Source organism: Musa acuminata, chromosome BXJ2-3, assembly GCF_036884655.1.
Source record: "Musa acuminata AAA Group cultivar baxijiao chromosome BXJ2-3, Cavendish_Baxijiao_AAA, whole genome shotgun sequence".
Taxonomy (NCBI): domain Eukaryota; kingdom Viridiplantae; phylum Streptophyta; class Magnoliopsida; order Zingiberales; family Musaceae; genus Musa; species Musa acuminata.
Window position 1 is genome coordinate 31930233 of NC_088340.1, and position 22818 is coordinate 31953050.

The 22818-nt window shown below is 38.7% G+C and overlaps 3 protein-coding genes across 4 annotated transcripts; all 3 read left to right on the forward strand.

Annotated features, from left to right (window-relative positions):
* The first annotated feature begins 2501 nt into the window (after positions 1–2501).
* On the forward strand, positions 2502–5009 carry LOC103978393 (heat stress transcription factor A-4b). Its single transcript, XM_018822791.2, has 2 exons — positions 2502–3102; positions 3636–5009. Exons 1-2 carry the CDS (start codon positions 2830–2832, stop codon positions 4773–4775), a joined length of 1413 nt encoding a protein of 470 aa, XP_018678336.2. The 5' UTR covers positions 2502–2829; the 3' UTR covers positions 4776–5009.
* Positions 5010–7077: 2068 nt separating this feature from the next.
* LOC103978394 (pathogenesis-related protein 1-like) lies at positions 7078–7892 on the forward strand. Its single transcript, XM_009394173.3, has one exon. The coding sequence runs from the start codon at positions 7135–7137 to the stop codon at positions 7636–7638; it is 504 nt and encodes a 167-aa protein (XP_009392448.2). The 5' UTR covers positions 7078–7134; the 3' UTR covers positions 7639–7892.
* A 192-nt stretch (positions 7893–8084) lies between these two features.
* LOC135607717 (ras-related protein Rab11D-like) lies at positions 8085–22114 on the forward strand. Of its 2 annotated transcripts, XM_065099731.1 has the most exons (3): positions 8085–8508; positions 8665–8993; positions 21381–22114. In XM_065099731.1, the coding sequence occupies exons 2-3, from the start codon at positions 8773–8775 to the stop codon at positions 21811–21813; spliced, it is 654 nt and encodes a 217-aa protein (XP_064955803.1). In that variant the 5' UTR covers positions 8085–8508; positions 8665–8772; the 3' UTR covers positions 21814–22114. The 2 variants fall into 2 exon arrangements, with proteins under 2 accessions (XP_064955803.1, XP_064955802.1); XM_065099730.1 differs by lacking the exon at positions 8085–8508 and having other exon boundaries at positions 8527–8993.
* The last annotated feature ends 704 nt before the right edge of the window (positions 22115–22818 follow it).

The window sequence follows — 22818 nt, forward strand, 5'->3', positions numbered from 1 at the left end:
TCCCAAAGATCTTGAGACTTGAATAGAGTCTTCATCTTGATACTCCAAAATTCATAACTTTTGCCCGAGAAGATGGGGATAAGGGGTTGAGACACGGAATTGCCGTTAAAAGCCATAATGCCCAGTTCAGATTGAAACTAGGCTCTGATACCACAAATGTTGGAGATGGAGGAGCAAGGAAGAAACAGAATACTACGATACGAGTAAAAAGAATCCTTTTGACTCAAGAAAACTGATGTAGTATTAAAAACAGGAGGAACACTTACAAGATACCAGATACCAAATGCACACAGACTCTTTATCTTCCTCTCCTCAATCTCAATGTCTTGCTAGATGAACTAAGGTCCTATTTATATGACCTAATGACAACTACCCTATAACTACTAGATCATAAGGTAGTTATTGAAACTACTAGATCATGATCAAGTGGTTTATTGAAGTCATCATGTAACCACTAGATCATGATAACAATATAGATAGATAACTAGAATCAAATCTCAACAGTTTGCGTGCCAATGCTGTGAAGTATTTGCTTCCATGTAGATTTCAAGCCTGAAACAGGTCACAAGCTATCTACCGGCCATTGTTGCTGCTGCTTGTGTTACGATTCTGCTGATCCTTATGCCTAATTTGCTGTTATATCAGAAGGAAAGATTCCAAATACAATGGTAAGCAAGGATGTTATTTATGCATTTCTTTTTCGGCTTTTAGCACTTCAAATATGTCATAGAGGGGGAAACTGGTCAATCATTTAGCCATCGTGTTTCAGTTTTGCTTGGAATTGGATTAAAATATTTTCCGAAATCCATCTATAGATAGATTATCATGAAAAAGGAAACAAATTCTTGTTTCTATATGCTATTGTAAACCTGTCTTACAATAAATCTCAGAAGATTCACTTTTCTCTAAGTAAATAACTTTCATCTTGTTGATTCAGAATTAACATTTGATGGTTTCCTGCATGATACTTGCACACACAGCTTTGAGGTCTAGAGCTGCAAACTGGGCAGTTCAGCTTAAAGCATATCAAAGCTGCAACCAGGAACTTTGATCCTGCAAACAAGATAGGTGAAGGTGGAGTTTACAAGTTACATTTATGCATTTCTGTGTTGCTCATTATGCTAGTTTTTTCTTAGTGTTGATCATCTTACCATCATATTTTTCTTGCTTGAATTGGCCAAGGGTGTGTTGTCGGATGGTTCTGAAATCGCCGTCAAGCATCTTCAAAATCTAAGGAAGCCGCGAATTTGTCAACTGTTCTAAGAAGTAATCAGAATTCTTTTGCCCTATTACCAAGGAAACCGTGAATTTGTCAACTGTTGATCCTCTGCTATTGCTTCTGCCTTCTCCATGGAAGAAGCTCCGCAGATGTTAAAGCTGGCTCTTCTATGCACCAACACATCTCCAACTCCGAGGCCTAAAATTGTCTGCCATTGTCAGCGTGCTCCAAGGAAACGCCCCCATAAAAGAGTTCCTATCTCTGCAACATTCCATCTCCGGAGGTGGTGGTCTAAGATTCAAGACATCCATGCCATCGTTCTGATCCGAAGCAGCTGCTGCTGTCACTTCAGAAGAACGTCACCGGCAAATGTTCGTCGTTGAACTTCTCCATCCGTGTAGAACAAAATTACGGATAAGAATGACGACATGGATACTCATAATTCAGCTCTGGTGGAGCTTGGAATACCAGTCTTGATTCTAGAACGATGAACCGAGCGTTCAGTGGCATGATGACGATCCTGCTTACGAAACCTCTGCAGAACACATAGAGTCGACCACGTAGCGCCAAACAAAAAAGTCCACGTAGTCTTGGAGAGAGAAACGATGGAAGTCGTCGGAAACAATTGCACAAGGAAGCTTCTACGCCATCTTCTTCTTCTTCTCCTTCTTCAACATGCTTTGACCCCTCATGATAACTTTTCTTTGGATCCTATGGCACATTATGCTTAAAATATCAGTAATAAAATGGTAAAAAATAATAAAAATAGTGAATTTTAATAGTTTAATGTAATTCGCATCAAACTTTTTACGGATCCCAACGATAAAAGATTCGGACTTAAAATAAAATAGTCGAGATTTATTATTTTATTATTAATGTTATTGATTGTGATCCATATTCACTTTGCCTCATAAAGAATTAAATAATAATAATAATATATATATATATATATACATGATTTTACCCTAATAATATTTCACTTTATATAAAATTGTTATTATAAATCAAAGAAAAAGAGAATATATATATAGTTTTATTTCCTAAATAAAGATATCATTTTATAAAAAAATATTATAAAAACTAAAACTAATTTGTGGAAGAGTATATAAATATTAATATGAGTACCAAAACAACTATTTGAGGTCGGAGATATATGTAAAAATTCATTCATTTAACAAAGTGTAAAATATTTAAGGCAATGAAATGAGAGTAATATATATCTATATCTAAAGTCAAATGAATTTTTTTTTTTTTTTCCTTTCTTTCTTCTGGAAATTTCAATGAGACGAAAGTAAAACATACGAAATCTCCATTGGTTTCTCCCTATAAAGATTATTACCCAATCCACAGAAGCAGATCGAAAGGGAGGAGGAAGAAAAAGCATTCTTTCTTCTGGTTCTTCTTCCTCTCCTCTCTTGCTTCCCTTCGAGCCTCCTCGCCGTAAAGGCCGGACCTTTCCGCAGGGTGTTCGCCGGTGTCGCCTGCTCGGTGATCAGAAGCTGTTCAAGATTGTTTCTTTTTGGGGTGCGACCCGTTGGAAGAGGGAGCAGCAGATCGATCGAGGTTCTTGGGTGGGACGGCGGTCTCGAGGTTGATCCTTCCATGATTGGATGCGATTCGACCTAATTCCTCGGTCGTTGGTGTTCGATTTGTTGATAGGGATGGAGAGCCCACGGGGGAGTTCGAGTTCGAGTTCCCCTCCCCCGTTCCTCACCAAGACGTACGAGATGGTGGACGACCCGGCCACGAACTCCATTGTCTCGTGGAGCCCCACCAACCTGAGCTTCGTCGTGTGGAATCAGCTGGAGTTCGCTAGGGATTTGCTGCCCAAGTATTTTAAGCACAGAAACTTCTCCAGCTTTGTGAGGCAGCTCAACACTTACGTAAGTGGAACAATTCCATGGAAAGGCCTCTCCTTTCTAACAGTTGGAATCTGTATTTTGCTTCCTGTTTGATTGTTAATTGGCATACTTTTCTTGGCTGCTTTATTTGTATGATTTGTCTTTTGTAGAGAACGAGAGAAAGTTCAGTTCGCAGAAGTGATTTCTGCTTTCTATCAAAGCTTTCATACCTCATTCTTGGTTCTTGAACCAAGATGTTCTTGTTGTGATCTTGAACTTCTGAAATTGGTTAGAGATGAGTTGATTGAGCCGGTGGTCTATTTTCCACCATTCTGATGGTTCTGTTAATTAGTTTTTCTACATGTCGATTTATTTTAGATCGTGTAGAGTTTTGGACAAGTTCTTCCTTTCTTCCCTCTCTTCAATTTGCGAGTTCGATTGGCAATAAGTTAGTAAACATGACTTAGATAAGTATGAATACCTTTTTTGCCTTGATGATCTTCAAGTGGTGTGAACTGGTTAGTGTTTCTGATGTGTGATTCAAAAGATATTAAACTGTTCATTGACCCTTGCAGGGTTTCAGAAAGATAGACCCTGATCAGTGGGAGTTTGCAAATGAGGATTTTATACGAGGAGAAAAGCACCTCCTGAAGAACATACACAGACGCAAGCCAGTATATAGCCATTCGCCGCACAACCAAGGTAGCTCTTCAGGACCACTGTCGGAAGCTCAAAAACAGGATCTTGAAGAGGAGATTGAGCGGCTTAAGCAAGAAAAGGCTATGCTTGTGAATGAGCTTCGGAAGAATGTGCACAAGCAGCATGGAATGGAGCACCAAATGCAGTCCTTAGAGGAAAGATTACAGGTCCTGGGAGACCGACATAGAAATTTGATGGCCTTCTTGACACAGATCGTGCAGGAGCCTTGGTTCCTGTCTAACCTTGTACAAGACTCTGATCTTCTCAGCAAGAAGAGGCGATTGCCAAAAATCAATTACTTCAATGAGGACACTGCTATGGAAGATAATCAAATTGTCACTTTCCAGCAGCCCTTGGCAGGTGAAAAATCAGACTATGCATCTATTCAGATATTTGACATGGAGCCTTTTGAGAAGATGGAGTCATCGTTGAATTCATTGGAGAATTTCTTCAGAGGTGTTAGTCAAACTTCCGGTGATGACATGTGCTATGATAGCATTGTGGCTTGCCTTCCCACTGATGTTCTTCTCACTGAAATGAATGCATCATCAGTGGAGACTGGTGCAAGTCTGCAATCACTTTTGCCTAACTTATATCCTTCTTCACCTTGTCTGGGAGATATCCATTCGTCTCCAGAGACAGCAGAATGTATGAGCCATGTGGAAACTCCTGGTATTCCTGCAGCTGAAAATCAAACAGATTCAAGGATCAAGGTTGCTGAGATAGATGTTAATTTAGAACCTGCAGCTACTGAGGTTGATTCATTGCGAGATCAAGCAACCAGTACCACCACATCTACCATGCCCACTGGAGTAAATGATGTGTTTTGGGAACAATTTCTTACAGAGATACCAGGTTCTTCTGTTACTAAGGTAGTCCAGTTGAAAAGAAGAGATTCAGATGATGAACAAAGTGAAGGAAAGATAAGAGAGGTGGAAAACATGTGTCGGAATGGGATAAATGTTGATCATTTTGTAGAAAAGATGGCGAATCTTACTTCAGTAGAGAAAACCTGATGTTAGATTTCGTTTTTGGTGTTTCATATGTTAGGATATATATATGTGATTTGATAGCGAAATATAACCCATGGTAGATATGTATGATAAAGACACTCAGATTTCAGTCCTGAAATTTATTTGCATCCTCGGTTAGAAGTAACTTGTACTTTTCTTACTAGCACCTTATTCATTTATTTTTGGATGCATGGTGGCATCTGGTATGAGGATAATTCTAAATCATTTTTACCTTGAGGCTATGCCCCCTCGTTTTTCGACAAATTTATTGATTGACTGAATTGACATCCTTTTTCTCCCATGCATGTTTTACATGGGTTAATTTATACTCACAGTCTTGACATGAAAATTCTTTAGATCATTAGATTTAGTAAGCTTTCTTGACTGCTATTTGAAATGAAATTAGAGGGTATATTTGTTCATCAAGGTCAACCATATTGATCTTTGCGCTTCTGCCTATGTCGTTTTTGTAGTTTATATTGTTTGACATGGTATGGGTGGTTGTAGTATCTGCGCCTTGTTGTTTGTTGTTGACAATATGCATCTGTTTGGTTTTTACATTGCAGTAGTCAGATACATTGCAAAATTGGCCCTTTTTATTATGTTAAGTTTGCCTCTGGGATGCTCATTCAGACGTTTATCTTGGAAAGTTGGAATACGATATCTAGGGTTGCCTTGGCAGTCAGCACAGATGGGTACCTACCAAGCAAAGAAAGGTATCAGTAGGCACCGTATTGAAGCATGTCAACAGTACCAATACATGGTAACGCGATCTTTTTACTTATGCTGTATAGGATAGGAGCATGTCTATTGGCACAACATTCCCCGACGAGAGGTCCTCATAGATGTTTCAGCTAATTAAGTTCATGCATGAATTCTATTCACTAAACAGAGTTTTTTTCTTATAGATGTACCACCATGGGAAGACATCTAGAAAGCCTGACAACTATGAAAGTTACACAGAATCATTATGCCTTAAGAGTTGCTTCTTTATGCTAAGGTATTGATGTTTCAGTGTGATCCATTTCAGCAGATATAGGATAATGTAGTGTCTAAGGTAAACTTATATCTATGTGTTTTTGTGGAAGGGTGCAAATAATGCAGTTTGATGAGGACCTCTTACCTGATTGGAGATCAGTCTGTTTCTTTTCAAGCTGATGCTTTACTCGCATGTTTATTCATGTGGTTTGACTGGATCTAGTTTTGAAAGTACTTGTGAAAGCAACCTCGAGGATGATGGAGCTGCTATATTTCGAAAAAACACAGAGACACTGGAAAAGAGGAGATGGACTTCTTGTCGAGTAAAACAGAGAAAGAGATTAATCTTCTTTCTTTACTGAAGACGCATTTGTAGAGCAGGATACTGGGGGGTCTTTGTACCATGAAGATTGCAGAGAGTGAAAGAGGAACAACTCTTATAGTTCTTCTGTTTCTTCATATTTGCTGCCTACATTCACAATAATTTGTTCTCCATGTTTATGCAAATTTGACGAGTCCAAATGCCTTTAATTTGAAAGTAGGATAATATTTTCATTCATTGTGTAAACAGGTAACAGTTTTCTCCCTCTTTGCCAGTCTCAGACAGTTGATTTTGCAGAACCAAAATAGTGAGAGAAACATCAATGTTCTCAGTTACTAATCTCCTTAGTGAATCATTTTTAAGATTTAATACATATATCAATATAAAATACAGCTTAAAACTTCTCTCCACATGATAGTAATGCCTGAACAATATATGACTACATTCCTCATCTGAGAGAATCTAACGTTTTGGTAGTTCTTTAACATTTTTTCTCCTTGAAACAGCATTGTGGCCAATAAAAATGGTTTCTGAACATTATTAAAGCATGCATGGCTTGCATGCAACTCTACCATAACATCAAATACATTAAACAAAACACACTCGTAGGACTTTCATACCTCCTTCCATGTTCTCAGAATGCAACAAGCATATAACAGCATGTATTTGAGTTCGTCAAGACTAAACATACTGAATTCCACATGGGGAGCATGTGTCTCCATGTATCTCTTGTCATAATCTCCTACATCGTTGACTTTTGACGCTGTCTCTCTCTCCTCCGTCTTACATCTGGTGGTGGAATGCGGAGAACATTGATGCAGACATTTCTTCTCACCACCACCACAACAACACGTAGCCGGACTTACAACCATGATTAGCTACCTGATCATGTTCCCGAGCACTGACTTTTGAGTTCTAATCCTTCTTATTCCTGCCTCACTCACATGCTCACATGATCCCACCACCAAACCTCTCATGGATTACCATCAGTATATAACCCACACAATTCTCATCGACTCCAAGAAAGAACAATCCTTCTCTCTCATTCGACATTGTCGTGTCATGGCCATCATCAACTCTCTTCCCACCTTCCTCCTCATCGTCCCACTCCTCCTCTCTCACGTAGATGGCCGTTTTCTCAGCGCAGTGAGCGGCGACGCAGCGGAGTTCCTTGTTCCCCACAACGAGCTGCGGAAGAGCATCGGGGTCCCTCCCCTGCAGTGGAGCACCCAGTTGGCCGACGTCGCGCTGCAGTACGCCAACCAGCGGAAGCGGGACTGCGCGCTGGTGCACTCCACCTTGTCCTACGGCGAGAACATCTTCTGGGGGCAAGGCAAGAGCTGGACGATCCGGGACGTCGTCGCCGCCTGGGCGGCCGAGCAGCGCTTCTACGATTACAGAACCAACACCTGCTCCAGCAACGCCGACTGCTACCACTACACGCAGATGGTGTGGAGGACGACGCAGCGCGTCGGCTGCGCAAGGATCTTCTGCGACAGCGGCGACACCTACGGCGTCTGCGAGTACGATCCCCACGGCAACATCATCGGCAGAAGGCCTTACTGAATTATGGCTTCAGCTCCCTTTCTATCTTAGTGTGTTCGACGATATGACTCTCTTTCATGTGTTGCTTGTGGTAGAAGAAGAAGTGAGAAACAGCTATTGAGTTGACTTTACTGTATCCAAAAATCAACAGCGTTGACTCCAATTCCAATTGGTCCCACAAGTGGTGGCTTCAGGTTGGTTTAGGTGGAATTATTGTCCCAAGATCCACCCCAAGTCGACTCTTAAATACTATAATGAGGAGGATATTTCACCTATGATTGCTTCTATAACTCTTAGGTGTCATCTTTACAAGGAAGAAATGTCTGTTCTTTGTACTGTTTCTTGACATCTCTGTTCTCTTTTCTATCTAAGTTTGCTTTTCTTGCATTTCCCGAGGGTTTGAAAAGATCATTATGGGACTTTAAATTATCAAATCCAGAAAGGTTTTATTTGCATTTGAGAGAAGCAGCTCAAGGCGGACCAGCACAAGCATCTTCTCTCTTCCCCTCCTCTGCCGCTTCGTCTTCCATTGGATGGCAGAAGGGTGTGTCGCTTTCCTTCTGGAAACGGGTTAGGCAAAGTGCAACGGTGAATTGAATCCCTCGCGTCAGATCGATACCCCTTTCTTGCACCATCGACGAGAGATTCGCCCAACTTTATAGGACCAATAACACGAAATAGGAGATCTGGGGAGACACCGGTATGGTGATTGAAATAACCTTTCTCTCTCCTTTATCAAACCTTGATTGTCCTTCCGTCCATCGTGGCACTTCTCCTCGCCTCCGAATGAAGCCCGATCCATAGGCCTCCGAGAGACCATGCCTCAAGTATCCGGGTCCCAAGTTAAACCCAATAACACGAGTGGTAAAGAGGCGAGTAAAATCGTTTCAGGTAAAAAAGACCTCTTTCTGTCTTTCCTCTCTCTCTCTCTTTCACGCTTCTTCCTGTGTGCTAATCTTGTTCTTCCGCGACGATCATCCAATCCACCGTCTCCACCAAAATCTCACCTCGACCGATCGAAACTACACCGAACAACTTCGGTGGTAGTTATTTCTTGAGCCGTGGTGGACGGTGGTTGCCGCAGAGCAGAGAGAGAGAGAGAGAGAGAGAGAGAAGAGAGAGAGCAGACGGAAGAGGATAAGGGGACAGGGAGGGATGGCAGGATACCGAGCGGAGGACGACTACGACTACTTGTTCAAGCTAGTGCTGATCGGGGACTCCGGGGTGGGCAAGTCCAACCTCCTCTCCCGCTTCACACGCAACGAATTCAACCTCGAGTCCAAGTCCACCATCGGCGTCGAGTTCGCCACCCGCAGCATCACCGTCGACACCAAGGTTCTCAAGGCCCAGATTTGGGACACCGCCGGCCAAGAGAGGTACTCTCTCCCTCCCCCTCTCCCTCTGATTTCCTTATTCGTTTCTTGAAGTTGACTAAGGTTGACACGCGGATCCATTTCTTGGGTTGTGAAAGGGGTTTCTTAGGTTTCTAGCGAATTAGGATCTCGTGTCCTGGAGAAGAATCAGGGAACACCTCACTTGGTAGGTGAAGATTTCATCTGATACAAATTGGATGCAGTCGAACTTGGCAGTGAATTAACCTGCTCGGAACAAAATCGAAGTCAACTGGCGTTTATTTTATTATAATGGGCAAGTATTTCTCCTAGCGACCTTTTATTGAGTTTGAAGATCTAAGTAGTTAACAAAAGATAGGATCAGACTATCCAACGGTGACTTGAACATCTAAACAAGAAAATATAGGAAATACAATACATTTAGTTTGCATTAGGTTTCCAACAGTGATTATTATAATAGTAATATGCTACTTAAACATCTAAACAAGAAAAATATTGTAAGCCATCAAATAAGAGAAGGAACTCAAACTGCTAAAATTTAAAGTGTTGATTATGTCTTAAATTCTGAGTTATGGAATACAAACTTGATCCAATGCCAAAAAATACGTGACTGAATCAACAATCTTATTGTGTCAGCAAAAAGGTGTGCATGGCATCTGGAATACAGGTTCTAGGGTGGGTCAAAATATAGAGCTTTACCCAGTCAAGAGGTTTGTTTTCACAACTCCTGTGGTGGTCAACCAAATTATAGAGGAGGAACCTTATTATGGTGGCACAACTCGTCCTAGTCAATAAGATCAAAAGAAATCTAATCATATTTAGGTTTAGAATTTTAGGAGGAAATTTTGTTGTAAAAATTTTCATTTTAGGTTGAGCCTGGTTACCATCCTTCAATTTGAAACTAACATATATTTATTTCAAAGTGATATCCATTAACTGCAACTTGAAACAAACATTTCTTCATTTCAAAGTGATACCTATTAACTGAAATACAAATTGGCTGAGCACCATGTGAAAGCAGTTGACGTTAATTGTTTGTTTGTTTTGGTGGGTTTGGTGTGGTTGAGTTGGGCTAACCTAAGAAATATATTCTTGGGTTTTGTGAAGGAAATCTGCAAACTAATTGGATAGCATTGTGTTAGGACTCTAGCTTGGAGAGTCCTAATTGAGAGGGACATTCATGTAAAACTGTTAGGACTCTAGCTAGGAGAGTCCTAATTGAGAGGGACATTCTGTTAGGACTCTAGTTAGGAGAGTCCTAATTGAGAGGGGCATTCAAGTATGAGGTATTTTCTTAGAGAAGAATTAGGAGTTGTAAGAGAATAGGAGTCTTGACTATGAGTCCTACTAGGAGTTGGTTAGAAGTAAGAGTTTTAAGTAGGAGTCCTATTAGGAGTTAGGGTTTAGAAGCCCTATAAATAGCCATGTATTCCTTCTCTTTTCATAAGCAATAGATGAATCTTTTTTGCAGCCTTTGAGCAGCAACTTGGAGGGAGGAACCCCTATAGAGTTCGAAGGAGGCCGATCCCCTAAAGAGATCAACCCCAAGTTTAGAATCTGCAAGGGTTCTAACACCTAGTATCAGAGCAGCGTTCTTGGCGTCTCGCTGCCCTTCCACAGCCATCCATCAACCCTCTACAACCATCCAAAGCAATTCCCACAATTGCTTAAAAGATCGTCACCGAATTCCGTCATCATCTCCACCACCACGGATCATCCTTTGATCTCCCCGTGAATTGCAACAGGTTCTGGTTTCCTACCTTACTGCTGCTGCAATTTAGTTATCCTTATTCGAAAATCAAAAAAAAAAAAAATCGTTCCTATATTGCTACATAAACTTTTCGTCACAAAGTTTTCATCTTTACGACGAAAGATACATTGCAGAATTCCAGCCGCATAGCACCATCTGTTTGATCTTGCTACTGTGCTTTTTTTATCCAAATTTCTACGAAATTTTTATGACATCTTTGACACTTCTTAACAGTGGATTTCCCTTTGGTTTTATCAAAAAATTCTCAATATAAACTACTGATCTTTTATGTCCAATCTGCTGCACTTGAATTGCAGAATTCAAGCCGCATAGCACCATCTGTTTGATCTTGCTACTGTGCTTTTTCTATCCAAATTTCTACGAAATTTTTATGACATCTTTGACACTTCCTAACAGTAGATTTCCCTTTGGTTTCATCGAAAAATTCTCAATATAAACTACTGATCTTTTATGTCCAATCTGCTGCACTTGAAAATCTATGCTGCAGAAAATTTCAGCTGCATATCGTTGCCTTAACCCATCTATTTGCAATCTTTTTGAATGAAATTTCTTATACACTTCATAGATCATCTTGGCTTCCATCTAAGATTGATCTATTAAGAAATTCATCTCTAAAAACGATTTTATGTTGCTGCAAATTTTCATCGTAACCCGCTGAAATTTTTTGACGATAATTCTGCAATTGCAACTTGCACCAATTTCCTTGCTGTTATACTGCCGAAATTTTCTTGATTAAATTAGATATCCTTGCTGTCATATAAACTGTGATTTTGCTATCAATTCCCTCCTCAATTCTCCCAAGTTTTTGGTGGAAATTACGTCGAGAAACCGTTGTTTCTTCGACGACAATTCTACTCTTACAAGACAGCACATACTTGCTGTAACTTCCACGGATTTCTGTCAAACCTTTGCTACCATCTACCACAGATCCAAAACTTTCATCCACAGCCCTAAAACTCTACTAAACCCCACCCTCAAACTGCACCCAAAACAGCCACAAAACAAGCCTAAACCGCAGCCTACATCCACCAATCCACCAACACTTTCGACCATCACTTCTCTCAACCTATACATGCCTTTAACCCAACAGCAAAAGAGAGATCTTAACATCATTGATTTGGGGCCATATACTATGGCATCCAAGGAGGCAATCAATGCTAAATTCGAAGCCTTGGAGGCGTGAATGGAGGATAAGATTCGGACACTCTTTACCGAACTCAGATTGGGCCGACCACTAAGCCCGAAAAAATCATATCACGGAGAGAGCTTTGCCCAATCGCACCAGGCTCGAAGAGATGAGTTCTAAGGGAGGGGAGGCTCTATGACTGAACCCAACTATCCATGCATGAGAGTAGACTTCTCTAGATGGGGGAAGAAGGAGACCCGATTGGTTGGATCTCGTGCGCGGAGCGATATTTTCAGTACCATAAAACCGTGGATACATCTATGGTGAATTTGACTGGTTTGAACATACTTACGGAGTCCTTTCATGGCAACAATTCAAAGAAGGACTGCTGATCCGCTTCAGACCAATCGATTACGAGAATATTAATGGACAACTAGCAAAGATCCGACAAACTTCCACCATTCAGGAGTACCAAACCAGGTTTGAAAGGTTATCTAATCAAACTCATGATTGGTCTCAAAAACAGCTATTGAGGACCTTCATTGAGGGCTTGAAGCCGGAGATCCGAAGAGAAGTTAAAACGCGACAACCGTATACGCTTATGGCAGCCATCTCTTTCGCACGACATCAAGAGGAGAAATTGAACCACGAAGCTCGAAGGACTAGGGTCACTCCTCAACCAGCAATATTGAAGCCCTTAGCCCCTCCTACTATTGACCGAGTCCCTGCACCAAAATGGTTGACAAGAGAAGAGCTTCAGGAGCGATTTGCGAAGGGGTTATGTTGGCATTGTGACGAGCCGTGGAGCCATAAGCATCGCTGTAGTAAAGGGAGACTTTTTATCATTGAACTAGTAGAAGAAAAGGTCATTAAATATCCAGAAGAGAGCATTGAACATAAAGAAGAAGATGCAGAAGAAGATGCAGAAGAAGAGCCACAACCGACCGAAGTTACGGTACATGCACTAGCCAACTACTCAAACCCGCAAACGATGAAAGTTGGAGGCCTTCTCAAACAACAACCGATCACTGTTTTCATCGACACGAGCAGCACTAATAATATCCTAAACAGTAAGGTTGCTATCCGAATGGCATTACCTATCGAGAATCGCTGCAGGTTTGATGTTAAGGTCACCGACAGACAGATTTTGAAGTGTGATCGTAGGCGCCCGCAGGAGAAACTATTGTTGCAGGACCAAGAGATAATTGCAGATTTCTTCCTTCTTCCTCTTGATGATCATGAGGCCATGCTCAGAATTAAATGGTTGACAACATTAGGTGATTTTTCTTGGAATTTTATGAAACTAATTATGAAATTTTACAGTAAGGAGAAACAGGTGATACTGCACGGGAAATGTGGGGGCGACGTAACGATGATTTGCACACAACAAATGAAGAAGGTTTTGCATAAAGCATGCAGTGGCTTTTTGGTACAACTTGAGCAGCAAACTAAGGGAGAGTCAACAGAATTTGAAGATCCAAATCTACTTCCTTTGCTTGCTGAATTTTTAGATATATTTGACGAACCGCGCAACCTACCTCTTACCCGCCGGCATGATTATTATATAATGATTCTTCCAGGCAAACCTCCAGCAAATGCTCAGCCATATCAATATCCACATCTCCAGAAGGATGAAATAGAATGGATTGTAAAAGAGATGCTCGAAACAGGAGTTATTCGGCCATGTTGCAGCCCCTACCCTTCACCGGTGCTCCCCATACGAAAGAAGGACAGAACATGGCGATTATGTGTTGACTACCGAGCTCTCAATGGCATAACCATCAAGGATAAATACCCTATTCTAGTAACAGATGAATTGCTTGATGAAAGAGAGCATAAATCTTCACAAAGCTGGACCTTCGATCCGGGTATCATCAAATACAAGTATGTGAAGAAGACATACCGAAAGCCACCTTTTGAACACACAACAACCACTATGAATTTTTGCTTTCTTCAAAAGAAGGTGGAATATCTTGGGCATATCATATCAGAGGAAGGTGTGGCAGAAGACCCCTTCAAAATTGAAGCAATGCAAAACTGGCCTACCCCGAGGAACGTAAAATTGCTACATGGCTTTCTGGGTTTAACAGGCTACTACTGCAAGTTCGTGAAAAACTATGGCGACATTAGTGCACCACTTACTTTCTTACTGAAAAAAGATGTCTTCCAATGGTCGGATAGAGCCTCCGTTGCCTTCGACAAACTTAAGGCAGCCATGACGACGACATCGGTGCTAACACTACCATATTTTAACCGACCCTTCACTATTGAGGCCGATGCATCTGGAGTCAGAATTGGAGCCATTCTCATGCAAGATGGTCGACCACTCGTATACACTAGCAAGGCATTATCTCCCTCCCATCAAAATAAGTCAACATATGATAAGGAGATGCTCGCCATTGTGCGCGTAGCAACGAGGTGGAGACCCTACTTGATTGGTCGACGATTTCAAAATAAAACCGACCATAAAAGCCTCAAGTACTTTTTGGAGCGAAAGATACCATCCCCTGAGCAGCAAAAATGGGTAACAAAACTTCTTGGAATTGATTTTGAAATAACTTACAAAAAGGGGAAAGAGAATGTTCTTGCAGATGCGCTTTCGCAGCTACCCGAGCAAGTTGAAGTTTCGGTCGTTTCACTTCTGACCAGCGACTTCCTTGAGGATATTAAGATGGAATGGCAGGAAGATTCAGATATTAGTAAGATTTTAAAAAAAATATTGGAGGAAGCACCAAGCCCCATGGCTCATTACAATCGGGACTCAAAAGAATTATGCTATAAGGGACGCATTGTGCTTGTGACAAATTTTACTTGTATCTTCAAGAGCAGATTTTGGACAATGTTATTCCATATGCAGGGTACTAAATTGAAAAAGGAGTATGACATATCACCCACAAACCAACAGCCAGACGGAAGTTTTAAATAGGTGCTTGGAGACAGCCCAAAGCCACCCACCAAATATGACTACCCAAAGAGAACTCCAGACCCAGCCAAGTACCATTATTGATCGACGGATCGTGACTCGACGACGATGACCCACTAATGAAGTGCTAATAAAGTGGGCGAATCTACCAATAGAAGATGCCACTTGGGAGAACTATGACGACTTGAAGATCAAATTCCCAGAATTCACGAATCATCAGCCTCGAGGACAAGGCTGATTTGAAGAGGGCAGGTCTGTTAGGACTCTAGCTTGGAGAGCCCTAATTGAGAGGGACATTCATGTAAAACTGTTAGGACTCTAGCTAGGAGAGTCCTAATTGAGAGGGGCATTCAAGTAGGAGGTGTTTTCTTAGAGAAGAATTAGGAGTTGTAAGGGAATAGGAGTCTTGACTATGAGTCCTACTAGGAGTTGGTTAGAAGTAAGAGTCTTAAGTAGGAGTCCTATTAGGAGTTAGGGTTTAGAAGCCCTATAAATAGCCATGTATTCCTTCTCTTTTCATAAGCAATAGATGAATCTTTTTTGCAGCCTTTGAGCAGCAACTTGGAGGGAGGAACCCCTATAGAGTTCCAAGGAGGCCGATCCCCTAAAGAGATCAACCCCAAGTTTAGAATCTGCAAGGGTTCTAACACATTGTTCTTATATCCATAGTTTGTCTCTCCAAAGAGGCCTACAGGAAGCCAGTAGTGGGATTCTAGGGAGTGGGAGAAGAAAAGTGAAGGATATAAAGGGGAAGTTGATGATAACAAGTGGGAGATGGCAGGAGGATTAGTTAGAGTACAATGGAGGATGGAGAGAAATTGATTTGATGGGACAAAATTATTAGAGAGATTATGTAGAGGGATGAGAAGAAGAGAGGGGCTGCCAGCTGGCATTCAGCATTAGACTTCCTGAGTTGATGGAGGGGGAGATGAGAAAGAGAGAAGAACATAAGAGACTAAGAGAGTAGCCAGAATGGCAGAGAATGAGGTTAGGATTGTGCCTAGGTTGTTCAAACAAGAATTCAGAGAAACTTAGGTGGCAAAAAAAAAAGCTAGAGTAATGGGTTAGTTTTGCTCTTTTTTTTTAATTTAATCTATTTCATGTTTCATTTCTCTAAGATGGATATTGTCCTTCAGTTATGCCCATCTCACAAAATTTGCATAAGAAAGTAACTTACATATGTTTAACTTAAGGTTTTCAATTTCGAATAATACCGCTTGGTACGGGCGGTATATATATATACATATATATATATATACATATATATATATATACACACATATATATATACACACATATATATATATATATATATATATATATATATATATATATATATATATTATAAAAGGCGACGTCGCCTTTCCCTTCTCCCACGTGGAGCGACGTCGTCGAGGCGACATGACGTCGCCTTTTATTTTATATATATATATATATATATATATATATATATATATATATATATATATATATATATATATAATGTTGCCTCGACAACGTCGCCTTTCCCTTCTCCCACGCGGGGTAACGTCACCGAGGCGACGCGACGTCACCTTTTATAAAAATATTTATATATAAAAAATTTTTATATATAAATATATATAAGATTTTTTACTTATATATATATATATATATATATATATATTATATACCGAATGGTATACCGCTCGGTATATAGTATCGTACTGTACTGAGCGAATGTCAAAACTTTAGTACAGTATGATATTTCAATCCTTGGTTTCCCTAGCATCTAACCCCTGTTATTCCAACTATGAATTGTTTGACCAGTAGTGGACAATCTCTACAGAGGAGAATAGTGAGAGTCCTTTTGATAAATAATTTTTCTACAAGCTTAGGAGCTTTTAGTATGTATCTGCTTCATCTAGTCATTTTGTGGTTTATTTGGAGGAAGAATATATGCAAACAGAGGTCAAGACAATTGCAAAAAATAACTTTAACTGTTGAGTTAATCCATCTAAATTTTCTATAGATTCTATTCTCATCCAATATCAATTTTGAGAGAATGAATTGTGGAACCCCCTCCTAGATTTTTAAAAGGAGTTTCAACTGTTAAGAAACTGAAATTCTGGATTTGCTGGAGTACATAGAAAAGTGAGGCCTTGGAATAACAGGTAATAACCATTAGATTAAACAACGTGAACAATATGTAAATAGTCCTTATTATGGAGGTGTGATCACAGATGTGGAAATAAAGGTTAAGACAAAAAAAAGGCATACCTAGTGCACGAGGCTTCCATCAATATGAGGTCTAGAGATGGTTAATGTATGCAGCTTTAAATATTTAAAAATGTTATTTTCATGACCCAAATCTTGGTCTCCCAGGTCATAAAAGAGCAACCTTACGACCAAGGCCTGCCCTCAAATAAAGATCTAGACAGTTGCAAAAAAAGAACTTTAACCTGTGAGGCTATGAATCTAAATATTTAGAGACTCTAGCTCTGATCCAATATCAATTTTGAGAGAACGAATTGTGGAACTCCCTCCTATATTTTTAAAAGAAGCTTCAATTGTAAGGAAACTGAAATTCTGGATTCACTGGAGTACTCAGAAAAGTGAGGCCTTGGAACAATAGGTAATAACCATTAGATTAAACAGTTAAGGAAGTGTGATTAGGTATGTGGAAAGTTACTTTAGTCATCACTTCATTTTCTTTGAGAATGTTCTAGAAACCACTTCTGGCAAGTGGTGCATCTTAAGTTTTATACATAATGGTCATCAAGTGTTTTCTAATTGCATAGGACCTCAATGCTTATAATGTGATAAAGATAGGAGCATGTTTATATATAGAACATAATGAGCGAGCATGTTAGTATGTGACTCTGTGTCTACTTCATGTGAAGATCTTTGTGTATGATGGAGTTTCATGTATATGGCTTCATAAAGCTATTCATCCCTTTTCAATAAGATACTACATTACCTTTCTTTTCTTAGGACACCAAGTTTCTGATTGTAGGCAAGAAGGTACTTAAAACCTTTCCATTTTGGTTTTGACATTGTGCTCCAGCTCCCTTTTTTAAGGCTCAAGGCCACAGCCTCATTATAGATCTAAATGTATTATCACTGTGTTAGAATATATTAAATTCAGGACTGGCATCATCTAATTTTGTTGACTATGCTTAAAAGGGTTACATTTTCTCGTCATTAGCATCTATTATTTGTTGGCTTTTCTATAAAACTTCAGGGAGAAAGGTAAGAGAATAGTAGAAGAGACTAGGAGTACTTTCACCCAAGAGCACTTATTTATATTGATCAAAAGATAAATATAATTTTTTAAAACAATAAAAAAAATTATCATATCCCAATAAATCTTTCACCCTTATTTATTTATTTAAATCTAAATTTTTATCTTTTAGTTTATCTAATCCTAATTATTTGAATTAATTTTAACACACCCTCTTAATTCAAATAGTTGTAATTTGAAGTTGTCTTTGGAATAAAACTTTTCTTTTACCAAAACTTTTATGAAGATATCGGCAAACTAGTATTCGGTGCTACAGTAGTCCATTTGAATTTCTCCTTATCAACTAGTTCCATAGGTTTGCAAGTCTTCATGATCTTCAGAGGATTGAAAGTCTTCTTTAAGTTTTGGTGGATTTTCTGAAGAGTTTGAGTCTGACTTGTAGTGAGAGTTTTGGGCCCTTTTATTTCTGACTTCGTAGCAATTTGTTTTTCACTTTAAGGAGTTATATCTACCATTTTTGCATCTTTAACCTTCTTCGGAATCTTTACTGGTTGCTCATCTTCACTTTCCTCAAAAGACTCATCAGAACCACTGTTGTTTTTTTATGCTTGAGACTTTTTAGCTTGTTGCCCTTTTAAATGTTTATCATCATAACTTTCTTCAAAACTGTCATCCTCATCTTCATCACTATTGGTACTCTCCTTTTTTTTTATAGTCTTTGTAATAGGTTTACCAGCGGTAAATGGAACAGAATTCAGAACTTTTCGCTTCTTGAATTGTGGCTCCTCATCGCTCTCATTAGAATTTTCATCAACTTTAGTCTTGTTCTGAGACCTCTTCTTATCAATTTGAATTTTTAAGGGTTCGAGATAGTTTGTATAGACCCACAAAAATTCAAATGATCATAGCTTTTATGTCATAATATCGATTCATCAGTAACAATAGCACGTAAGGAGAAATCCGAAAATAATAAGGGAAATATTTTGTTTTCTGTCATCCTCATAGTTGCTATTAATTTTTTTTTTAATCATAAATCGAGCATTTTTCATCATAAAAAAAAAGTATAATATCCTTTTCTCATCAGTTGCCCTATACTAATGAGATTTTATTTTAAACCAGGAATAACCATCTCATCATCAATGATTTTTTTACTAGATTTGATGTTCACAGCAACTGTTCATTTTCCTTCCACTTGAACTTTATTGTTATTTCTCATTTGCATTGTAGATCTGACTAAATCATCAAGCCTTTAGAATAAACTTTTGTCCTCTATCATATGATTATTGTATCTATTATCCAAAAACCAAATAGATTTAGAATATTCTTCATCAGATGCTATAAAGAAAAAATTTTCTTCATCCTTTTCTTTACTATTATTTTTTTTATGATAATTTATTTGATTTTTATTCCAACAATCTTTCTTAAGATGACCATATTTTTTACGGTAAGAGCAGAGAGGAACATTTAGTTTTTATTTTTGTACCAACAATCTTTTTCAATATGTATAATTTTTTTGCAACAAAAACATCGACGGGTTTCTTTATTACCTTCATTCGAGTTCCTTTGTCCCTCATTTGATTGATCACAACCTCTGTTATTTTAATCTCTCCCTTAAGATCTAGCTTTTGAATTTTTCTTTTGGTCCTTCTTCTGATATATCTTCACTTAAAGAGTTTGTTTTGAAGTTTCATATGAAGATCTGTTTACTTTTTGTTCATGAACTAAAAGGGAGTCCATTAATTATCAATAAACAATGTATTTGTATCTTTAGCTTCTTCTATAGAAGCAAAAATCATATCAAATTTTGGAGATAAACTTCGTAAAACTTTTTCTACTACAGTTGGATCTTTAGATTCACCATAAGATCTCATTTGATTCATAATAGAAGATACTTTTGAGAAGAAATTAGTGATAGATTCAGAATCTTTCATCATAAGGGTTTCGAATTAATGTTGAAGAATTTGGAGCTTTGAAATTTTTATCTTGTCTGCGCCTCCAAACACACTTTTTAATATTTTCTAAGCTTCTGTTGATGTTGATGTCATTATGATTCGGGGAAAAAGGGAATCATCTATTGCTTGTTGTAGCATGTAGAGAGCTTTTACATCTTTCTGCATATTCTTATTCATCTGATCTTTTTTATCTTTAGTAATATTAAGATCCTGTAGGTCATACTTAACATAATCATTCTCTACCAAATTCTATAATCCTTGTGAAATAAATAGAGTTTTCATCTTAACAGTCCAAAATTGATAATTATCACCTTTGAAGATAGGAAGAAGTTAATTATGAACACTTCAATGCCTACCATCTTCTTGTTTGTTTTTCTGGATGTACTAGTCTTCTTTTCTTTTTAATCAATGTACTCTTGTTGATCTTCTTTGAACCAGGCTCTGGTACCACACTGTTGGCTTTTCTACAGAACTTCAGGGAGAAGGCGAAGAAAATAGTAGAAGATACTAAGAGTACTTCCAATTTGCAGTGCTTTGGATTGATCCAAGAGTACCTATTTATATTGATCAAAAGATAAAGTACAAGTCTTTTAAACCAATGAAAAAAATCTATCATATCCCAATAAATCTTTCACCCTCATTTTTTTATTTAAATCTATTTTTTTCTTTTATTTTATCTAATCATAACTATTTGAATTAATCTTAACATTATTAACAGCATATCTCAGTAGTTTTTTACTCCATATGCATCATTGGAATTCTGTGTCCTTTCATATTATGGTACTTTGTCAAGAACATTGCAATCATTGAACAATATCCTGCTGTTCATGGCAGCACTTCATTAGCCTTGAACAACAATATTTACTGATGTTTCCCGTCTCCTGTGAAAACTTGCTTTTGAATCACGGAACAGTTACTTGGGATGTCAATGTACTTTGTTCTGCTAGCATACGTTAGGATCATCAAAAGGTGTCTGCACCTTTGATGACAATGAAAAGAACATGTAGTTGAGCTTTTTCTCAATATATGTTGGTCATTTGCATAAATCCAACATTTAGTTGATTGTTGATATAACAACCATTAGGTGGACCTGAGTTTGTTGTGACCCTAATCTGAATATTCTGACATGATAATTCGACATGCTCATCAATCTTGTGGAGAGCAAGTATGTGTTCATCATGTTGAACACTTATGTTTCTTTGCATTGACTATAATTTGCACAGACGATGTACAGATCTATGTATGTGTAATCTATACCACTGGTCACAACCATGGTAAATACAGACATGCAGAAATGATCTTGGAGGTTGTGGTAAACCCTAAGTTAAAATTGTCAGATCTGGCACAAGCTGGAAAGCATATCAAGTGCTAATTGGTGCATTTCAGGTTGAAATTATGCTCATAATATATATTGCTTAATTTGACCTTCAAATGCAGGTATCGTGCCATAACAAGTGCTTATTATCGGGGAGCAGTAGGTGCACTGCTCGTCTATGATGTTACCAGACGTCCTACATTTGAGAATGTTTCACGTTGGCTAAAAGAGTTGAGGGACCACACAGATCCTAACATAGTTGTCATGCTCATTGGGAATAAGTCGGACCTCCGACACCTTGTTGCTGTTCCGACCGAAGACGGCAAGGCTTATGCTGAGAGGGAATCCCTATATTTTATGGAAACATCTGCATTAGAAGCAATGAATGTGGACAACGCATTTCAAGAGGTCTTGACTCAGATATACCGTATTGTGAGTAAGAAGGCAGTCGAAGCAGGTGATGATGCAACATCTTCTGTACCTAGTAAAGGTGAGAGAATAAACGTAAAGGATGATGCTTCTACACTGAAGAAACCCAGCTGCTGTTCAAGTTAGGTAACACTAGTGTTGCCCAGTGGTTGCTTTCTCTCTCTGATGCATGTTTTAGTTTGAGTAATGTCTGAGATTGCTTTTTTTCTTTTGAGATTAGCAATTCTGGATATGAACTTGAATAGACTGAAGTTTTGTTATTTTAATATCTGCAAGTATAGTCCGATATTCCAATTGTTGAGACTAAGGCTTAACTATGGTGCAATCTAGAGTGAGCCGACTAAGCAAACAGTCTCTATTCTATTGTAGTGATGGTTCATTTCAGTAAATGCTCTTTTGATAGTGTGATAAATGTTATTAGTATAAACGACTTTGTGATTATTGGAATGGACCATTTAATTGACTATCATATCTTCTTATCAGCAAGTGGTTGACTGGTAGTAGCATATGGCTGTAGCGAGAGTTATGTTCATCAGAAGCTAAGTTTCTCTTTCTAGGGGTTCTTTTTTTTTAATCAAAATGATTAATGGGGTAAGGAAAATATTAGGCAAGTTTGGTCGACCCAAAATTACTCCCTTTATGCTCATTTCTGATTTGTTTTACTGTATCAAACATTCATGGCCTCATCAGTACATTTGTGTTCTTGGCCGAGGGCTTGTGACTTTAGGACATGGAAACGCTCTTCTACCCGTTTGTCTCATGATATTGTAAAGAAGTATTCTCACTATAGCCAGAACGGTTTATATCCCATCATACTTATTGTGGTTATTTTGTTTTGCCAAATGTACTTTCGGTCCATAAGCATCACTTCTAATATTAAAAATGCTTCACATGCAGATTCATTTCGTCGGTGGATTCATCATCTTATGCTTCTCATTGGGATGCATAGAAAAATAGTCATAGATTTCGTACGACTGTGATCAGAATTATTATTTTTATGGATCAAATCTGTAGTAAAAGTTGTTCCTAACTACTAGTATTGCATGCCGCCTCCATTGCAGATAGTACTAATTGGTAAGAATACAAGTACAGTTAGAAGAGACAAAAAGGGTCGGCTTCCTACTCGAGCGA

What these genes read in the sequence shown, in the direction of transcription:
- LOC103978393 (XM_018822791.2), top strand. Translation starts at nt 2,830, where the DNA reads ATGCGATTCGACCTAATTCCTCGGTCGTTGGTGTTCGATTTGTTGATA. An exon ending in TGAGGCAGCTCAACACTTAC is followed by an intron (nt 3,103 to 3,635) that starts GTAAGTGGAACA and finishes TGACCCTTGCAG; the next exon opens with GGTTTCAGAAAGATAGACCC.
- LOC103978394 (XM_009394173.3), top strand. Translation starts at nt 7,135, where the DNA reads ATGGCCATCATCAACTCTCTTCCCACCTTCCTCCTCATCGTCCCACTC.
- LOC135607717 (XM_065099731.1), top strand. Translation starts at nt 8,773, where the DNA reads ATGGCAGGATACCGAGCGGAGGACGACTACGACTACTTGTTCAAGCTA. An exon ending in GACACCGCCGGCCAAGAGAG is followed by an intron (nt 8,994 to 21,380) that starts GTACTCTCTCCC and finishes CTTCAAATGCAG; the next exon opens with GTATCGTGCCATAACAAGTG.